This window comes from Quercus robur, chromosome 4, assembly GCF_932294415.1.
Source record: "Quercus robur chromosome 4, dhQueRobu3.1, whole genome shotgun sequence".
NCBI lineage: Eukaryota > Viridiplantae > Streptophyta > Magnoliopsida > Fagales > Fagaceae > Quercus > Quercus robur.
The window spans coordinates 61661150-61670135 of NC_065537.1; the positions used below are offsets into that span (position 1 = coordinate 61661150).

Here is an 8986-nt window from a genome sequence, read left to right on the forward strand (position 1 = left end):
ATCATATATATATATATATATATATATAGAGAGAGAGAGAGAGAGAGAGAGAGAGAGAGAGAGAGAGAGAGAGAGAGAGAGAGAGAGAGAGAGAGAGAGAGAGAGAGAGTGAGTGAGTTTAATCTATATATATATATATATATATATATATAATAAACTATATATGAACAAAGTAAACAAAAGCAGTAAACTACTAAACTTCTTTAATCTAGTTTAGTCTTCACACAGTCACTCTTCAGCAATACACTACCGTTTACAAATTAGAGAGAGAGAGAGAGATACCAGTGGTACTGCTAGGCATAGAAGCATGGAGTCGACAAACAACCATAGATTCAAGGTGAGGTGACTAGCGGCACGTTAGAATGGGTACACAGCACACTACTACTTAGGTTTGTTTTGGGTTTTTTGTAAAAATAATTTTAGATCATTGATCTTTGGTGATTTGGATCTATTAAAAAAGAAAATTTGGTTTCTTTTTTCCTTTTAAATCTAATTTTTGGAGGGCTGTGGGCTGAGAAATGGGGCATTATTTGTACCAATTATTATTATTATTATTATTATTATTTGTTGCAATTAAACTAATACGTAACCCGTGCTTACGTACAAAAATGATAAATTAAAGTAGTGCTATTGATATTAGTTTGGGTTATTAAACATTTTGACCAGGATATTTAGAGGTACTAAAATGGTTTTTCCTTGCAATTTTCGTGATATTAGTTATGTCAAGTTTCTCATTATATTGCTATTATGTATGTAATTTTGAAAATCACTATTATTGGATACGAGTATACAACATATACAGTATCAATTCACAATCATTGTACGTGAAATTCTACTAAATATAACACTAAATAAAAAGAATAAACTGGTCTAGTAGTATCTCATAAATTGAATGCGGATAGGTTGTTAAGTGCAGAGTTATGGTAGTTCTATTTCTAGCTGAATTCGAGGCCAGCTGGTCCTCCCAAGGAAGAATAGAGATAGAGAAGATAGAGAAGAAGAATAGAACTGAAATATGCTTTGCTCATTACATGATTTTGTACAACAATCATATCCTTCCTTTATACACCTTTCCCACTCTCTAACTAACTTTTAACTACTAACTACTCTTCCACTCCAACTGTACCTCACAACTAACTACCACTACCACTCTTAATACTAATCTCTCTTCAATTGCCACTCACTCACTATTACTTCCAATCACTGGCTTAATTGTTTGCTGATATACACTATACATTGTCATTACAACAACACCAACACCATTCCTAACATAGGTACGAGGGACCGTTTAGCTCAATTACAATTTTTTTTGTTTAAGTTCTTCGCATACAAAATATCTTAATAGAAACAGTATAAAAAACATGCTCATTAGTTTAGAGAAAAAAATATATAAGAATACAAAACATCTGAATAAAAATAGTATAAAAAATATGCTCATTAGTTTAGAGGAAAAAAATAACAGAAAAACTCTAAACAATTTATTTTTTATGGAAAGCTTACAAAATCAAAATCCAATTTTGATTCTAATTTAATTTTCTTTAAGCATTGGTTTAATATATATATATATATATTACCTAATTTGTAATGGATTGTACGTAATCATTGTATATTACATAAATAACTTATAAATTTGAATTATCTTTAGATACACAAAAAAAGAAAAAAGAAAAAAGAAGCTCATAAATATAAAACCATTCAAACTCTCTTTTCCTCTAATTTTATATATATAGTTAGATATATGTTTAGGTTTCTTTATGGTATATTTATATTGGGCTCTTCGTTTTCTACATTGAATTAACTCAATTGGCATAAAAATTTAAAAAATTTAGATTAGATGGAACACATGGTGCAAAATTAAACTCTAATTGAAATCTAAATTTTATACTAAATTAATCACTTGTCACAAAAATTTAAAATTTTAGATTAGATGAGACATATGACACAAAATTAAACTCTAATTGAATTTTAATTTGAAATCTAATTTGATTTTCTCTCAGTTTTGACTATTAATATACATAGATTATTTGGGTTTTGTTGGACACTTCAAAATTTTGAGTGGCGATGTTTGAGATCTAAATTTTAGATTTTGAGGGATTAAATTTCTTAAATTTGAAGGGGACCAATGAGTAATTTCTGTATAAATTCTAATTTATCATCTACCCTTAATGAAAAATTGAAAAAGTTAGAAGGGTCATGGCTCCCCTAGCTTCACTGCTGCCCTTTATTACAACTATCTTATGTGGTAAATTGTGACTAACTACTTGTAACTTTCACATTGACCTACCACTTATAATCAACCATATAGGATAGTTGTAGGAAAAAGTGTGATAAAAACTGTGGTCTTAGAGAGAGAGAGATATATATATATATATATATATATTTCTTTTATAACATGTAAAAGATGGACCCAATGTTGTTTTTGTAAGGGTTGGTCCCCTAGGGCTTCGTTTGGGAGATCATAATAAGGGAATGAAATGGAATGTAATGGAATGGAATGATCATAAAAGAATGGAAATGAATTGAATGAAATAAAATGTATTTAAGTAATGGAAATGAATGGAATGAACTGAAATGTATTTAAGTAAGGGAAATGAATAGAATGTAATCATTTTATGGCAAAATTATTACTAGACCCCTATTTTAAAATAAATGGCCAAATATATAGGGGTATTTTGTGAGTTTTAGTAAAAAAAATTCATTAAATCTGATTCCTTTCCCACCAAATTTTCACAAATTTTGGGAGAATGAAAATTTGAGGTTTTAAGATAATAGAGAAGAATGAGTATTTCTTCTACCCATTCCATTCTCTCCCTCTTGAAATCTTAAACAAGGGAAATAACTTTTCATTCTCACCATTAAAACTCTTAAACAAGGGAAGAATATTCTAAATTATTATTTTCATTTATTTTTATTCCATTCATTTCCCTTGTCCTAAATGAAGGCTAAAGGAAACTGATTAACCTCCTCATCACTTACGGTTTGGTTGGTTACGAAAATGGAAAAGTGGGAGTATAAAATATGTTAGGAGGATAGAAAAAAATTAGGCTTCCATCATGTATTTTTGGTTGAGAAGATGGAAAAGTGGAATGATAGAACCTTTTTGTTTGGTTGAAAAGAAAAATTAGATGAAAAGAAAAATAAGATGATGAAAAAACTTGTTTGTTTGAATTTACTATTATGTCCCAACTAAGAAGACATATTCTTTTACAATAAAAAAATAAGAACTAATTTTTTAACAGTTTATTAAAAACAACTTTTTGAATTATTATAAACTTACAAACTAACACAAATATAAAAAAGCATCTAACAAAGAAAGGAGAAAAAAAAAAAAAAACTAGTGTTTGAATTTTTTATTTTATTTTAAAACATGTACATGGTAAGGATGGAAAAGAGGTAGATGAGTGATTTTCCATCTACCCCCTTTCCTCCCACATTTTCTCCCTAAATCGGGGAGATTCATTTTTTGTGAGCACAAGGAGACACTAAGACTCCACTAAAATCCACCCCCTTTTTCCTTGGTTACCAAACACATAAAATAAAAAGGTTTTCCCTCTTTCCTTTTTCTCTCATTAGTTTTCCATTGCTCAATAATCACCACAACCAAACGCACACTTAGTGCAGGTGTTCTCATAGTCTCACAATAGCTATCTTCAATCTCTGTACACTTCCATCCAGTACTCTCAATCTCTTATATAGTCCATTCTCATTAGGGCAATCCCATAGGCAAGGAGGAGTTAATAGGACTTGTTCCTAGACCACAAAGAGACAATGACTCACAAGTACAGGTGAGATTATTAGATACATATATGTGAATGAAATCCCACATTAGATAATAATGATAAGTGCGAGTGGTTAAAATAATACAATTTAGACCAAACCTATACACTTAAACTTTTGAGTTAAGTGGTGTCTCAATATATTATATTAGCTACTTAATTGAAGTCTCTCCAATGTGTCATCTCCTCAACATCCTCTCTAACGGTAGAGATACATAATCCTTCTCCTTCTTTTTCATTTATATTTTACTTTAATTTATAGTTATTCATCTTATGGTTTATGATTTTCCCCTTTTATTTATTAAACCAACTGAGAACCTTTATTCATTATTTTTATCTAGCATTTGTATTCTTTGATGATACTGATCCAAAAAAAAAAAGTATTCTTTGATGATATATTAGTTTTTAGCAAGTCTCTTGAGGATCATTTGTAGAACTTAAAAGCTGTGCTAGAGGAGGATTGGAAGCAAACTTCAACATTTAGGACCATAGTGCGTTGTGAAGCTGAAAGTCGAATGCTTATTATTGATGGTGGTAGCGAGATGAATGTTGTTTTTGAAACTACTGTTGAAATGTTGAAGCTAACAATAGAACCACATCTTAGACCATACAAGGTAGCGTGGATAAATAGCACCTTTATTCCGGTAACGAAATGATGCTTGGTTTCTATTTCTCGTGGGTAATATAATTAATGATTCTATATGGTGTGATGTTATTCCTATGACAGTGACTCATATTTTATTAGGTCGCCCTTGGCTTTATGACCGAGATGTGTATCATATTGAAAAGGACAATGCATATAAATTTATGTTCAATAATTCACAAATTGTGTTAAAGCCCATGAGTGTAGAACAACTAGAACAGTAAAGGCAAAAACAAAAGGTCAAGCTTCATGATGCTGTTGAAACTCCAAAACAAAGAGCTATAGTATCACAAAAGGGAGTTGGAGTGATGGAGCAAGATGAGAATAAGTTTGATCATGGGAAAGTTGATACCAAGAAAGATATGGGTGTTCTTGCAATGGAGATCACAAAGGAGCAAGAAGAGCATAAGATTGATCATGGAAAATTCAAGATGAAAGAAGATGTTGATGTTACAACCATAGATCAATTCAAGAAGGGTTTCAAGTTGGATATTCCTTTGGTTATTGATTTCATCATTCCAAATGAATTTAATGATACAATGCGAAAGAAAGATTCTTTTTTTCATAGTGATTCCAAAGGTGATTGAAGAGTTGGTGCAAGTTTCAAGTGTGAAGGTTCTTATACTTCAACACTTTAAAACTCAAGGTTGAGTTTCTTCTAACCAGAGGAGGATGATGAAGTCATGGAAGATTAATATGCTATTACTTTGCAAATTTGCTATTGGGTCCTTGTGCGAAGTCCAATTGAAGTGAAAGTCATGCCCTTTTAATGGTCTAAGTATGAGTCTTTTAGGGTTAAAATAGTTTTTAATTTGGGTTTTTATTTTATTAGTTATGGTTAGTTTCATATTGCAGGGCAAATCTATAATTTCTGCAAATTCTTGCTAATTAAAGGTATTTTGGTAATTTAGTTGAGTCTAGAATCCTCTTAAGATATTCTAAGTATCTTTGGTTTATTCACTTTGATCCAAGTTAGTATTTATTAGGCTTTATTAGTAGTCCTAATACTAGTAGGAATCTTATTACTACTAGTACAAGTAAGAGTCTTTATATATTGTTCATGGGGACTGTTCACATAGCCCCTAAATAGCCCTAACTTCTCTCTAATTCTTCTTCTTTCCCAATCCTAAACCCACTGCAACTAAATGCTAGAAAAATCTCTAATTTGTCCTACATCACAATAGATTTTCGGCTTGTCATTCTAGTTACCTGAAATACTTGGAGAAAGCCAAGTAGGATTTTTGCCAGAAAGGGATGAAAAATGAGCTCAAGATGCATATCAAGGAATGTAAGGTCTATCAAAGGGTCAAAATTGAAACCTTAACCCTTGATGTATGTGTTGTATGATTCATAAGCATAATAGATATGTGTTTATGATATAATATGTTTTTTCATTTGACGGTATACATGTCATACAATAGGTACTGTGAATCAAACTATACTCACAACTATGCCCACTACAAAAACATCATTAACAATTAATTATTGTCCTTAATGGAAATCATTGTCTTCATAAATACTTTTGACTCTCGACTTAATTGGTTAGTGATGAAATAATAAGAGTATGTTAAAGTAGGTTTTATGTTCATATCTACCAATTAGAAAAAAGAAAGGTTCTTTTTTGGCTTAGTTCATCTTTAATGGATTTCTTTTGCGTACTTCAATGGTAGACCTTAATTTTAAAACGCACACCCTGTCAATATCTATCTTTTAAAATGAATTTTGCGAAAATCATTAGATTGGTAAAGAATGTTGTAACTTTCATAATTCAGTATCAAAACAACAGAAGCCGCACCCTTCCATCAAAAAAAAAAAAAAAAAAAAAGAAGAAGCCGCAAACAAGGTAAATTACACACTATCCAATATTGAATGGTATGAATCTATAGGCTGTTTTCATTTTATATCAGGTTAAAAAGACCCCCAAAAAAAAAAACCCAAAAATAATGAATTATATTAAAGAAAAAATGAATTCATATAATAATATAGTGAATTTGGACGTACCTCATCAATCACACAATTCATATGTGCCACGTAGTTACCGCATCCTGCACAGTGATAAACACATTCCCATGGAGTTCTCCTGTTCTCACAAGCATCACAATAGTACTCACCTGAATCATCTTCCACAAAATAATCTCTAAGGTAAAGGGGATCGATATGACATTTATGCGTAATGGTACTCGGTAGTGGAACACACAAGAGATGGACATTGAAGTCGCACTCTACACATCGCAAATACGAGACATCAGTATAGCTATTGTTGCAAACTTCACACTGAGGGTCATCATACACTTTCTCGAAGTAAGTAAGGAGATGCTCGTGATCTTTATACTTTATCGAAGGCTTTAATGAGGCGCAATTAGCATCCAACTTAAAGCTGCATTCTTCACAACGATAGGAAAAACCAAAGCAACTCTTGCAAGAACAAGCATTACATGTAAATTTTTTTCTAGGAAGAGTTTTTCTTGATACGCCAATTAGACTATCATTATCATGCGGTTGAAAAGGATGTTGCCCTTCTTCTACAGGTTCAATACAATCTTGATGGATAAAGAATTTGCATCTAATGCATTCATATGATGGACCGCAAACGTGTTTCTCACATACACCACAGCAAACTTCATTCTCCTTGTCATCGTGGATTGAGAAATGCTTGTACCTCAAATATTTCACTTTCCCCTTTTGATCCATGGATTTTAAAATTAAGACTCTGCACAACAACTTTTCATCAAAAAGCAAAGTGAAAAGGATGTTCAATCAGTTGTGGGGGTGCAGCACATGATCTGTGGAGATAGAAATGACATTGGATACAACCGTATATTTCACCAGAGATGATATTGCATCCATCGCAGGAAACTACATGATCATTACTTTCCTTGTTATAGAGGATCAAGGGGTGATGGTGGTAGTAACTTAGAATGTAGTTTTGGCCTTCAAAATTTCTAGTTAACATTAGGGCACATTCAACATCAAGGCAAAAGTGGCATCTGTTACAGTGGTATGCAAACTGGGAGCGACTTTTTTCACAGGCTCTGCATGTGAAGTTAGTAGTCTCCTGTTGTAGAGACAGAGAGCATGGATGGAAGAAATGCTAAATCTCATGGGGCAGTTCAAGACATAATTCGTGGATTAAGAACTTGCATCCCAAGCAAGCAAAGGAATTTCAAAAGAAAGGTTCAACACAAGCAGAGCAACTAGGAAAATCCTTATTCATAAAGAAAGGGCTAGTAGAATCATTGACCATATTTTCAACGATTATCAGTGGATGCTTATGGAAGGAATTTTGACTGATTGTATTTGTTCCCAGGAACTCTAGACAGGACTGATGCAGGAAGAGCTTGCACAGGAAGCAAACGTAGGTAGGCCCGAAGCAACATTATAGGCAAAATGTACAACAAACAAAGCCGGGGACATTTCTACCATAGTAAACGATTTCCAATGGATGGTTGTGAAAGTGGTTTTGAATGTGCCTGTAGTGTCTATAATGTTCGATGAGATCTAGACTACATGATTCATGGAGATGGAAATTACAATCAACGCATCCGTAGAATTGACTAGAGGATGAGAGTTGTTCCCGGCACACATAGCAGTTAGCTTTACCACGAGTTCGAAAGCCTAGGAGCAGGGAAGGGGGGATGCTGAAATGATCAATCTCTTGAGGTTTATGGAGTTCGATGAGCATACGGGCGTAAGGTTGCAGAAATAGCAGCGTTCCCTCTCTTTCCTAGTGCTTAGCATAAGAGGATGATCTTAATGCAAGGAAAGATTGATTTCTGTCGGATACATGGCACATGATGCGTGAAGGAAGAAATAACATGGCTTGCAACAAAAGGTAGCACCGTCGCACACTTTTCTGCACGCTACACAGTACTTGCTATCCCAAGCTTTTATACAATCATCATATATCAACCAATGCTCGTGGCTGACATGTTGAATGGGCTTGAACTTAGAGTTTGTAAGATTGAATTTAATCAACCATTTTATTGGCTTTATTCCATGCCAAATTTGCTTGTATTTCAGCATTTAGTAACCCTGTATTTAGGTGGGTTTGTTGTAAGGGTAGTGAGTGAGATAGAGTGTTGATTGCTCAAGAGTGTGCAAGAAAACAGAGACTCGCAGCTTGTTCTCGTGGATGGCTTGCGGCTTCAAGCCACTAGACACAGCACACGTGCCAAGCGTGCCAGAAGGTGAACAGTCATGCTAGCTAGAGCACTACAGGACAAAACAGGATAATTGGCCATACGGTTATCTCGCGACTGGATCTCGCAACTCAGTCAAGTCGCGAGGTCAAGCTGTGAGCCACCCCTGTTTTGTAAAACCTGACGTTTCACATTCCTCTCTCACTCCAGTATAAATACCTCTTATACCCACAAATGAAAGAGAGCTTCCAGAGAGAATTTTGAGAGAGAAACCCTAAAAAAAAACAAGATTGATTCACCTACAATCTATACATTAGAGTCTCTTCAAATTCCTCAACTCTCTTCCTCTCCATTGTCAAACCCTTGAGAGGTATTTTACCAAAACCTTGTTCTCACCATATTCATCACTGTGAAAGGGCTGTTTGGTG

General features: G+C 33.5%; 1 protein-coding gene across 1 annotated transcript in view; it reads right to left on the reverse strand.

Annotated features, from left to right (window-relative positions):
- LOC126723242 (uncharacterized) overlaps window positions 1–7138 on the reverse strand; it is an 83930-nt gene extending 76792 nt beyond the window's left edge. The window contains exon 1 of the mRNA XM_050426567.1: window positions 6421–7138. Coding sequence (XP_050282524.1) covers window positions 6421–7110 — 690 coding nt within the window. The 5' untranslated portion in view covers window positions 7111–7138. The remainder of the gene's footprint in view (window positions 1–6420) is intronic.
- Between the last annotated feature and the right edge of the window lie 1848 nt (window positions 7139–8986).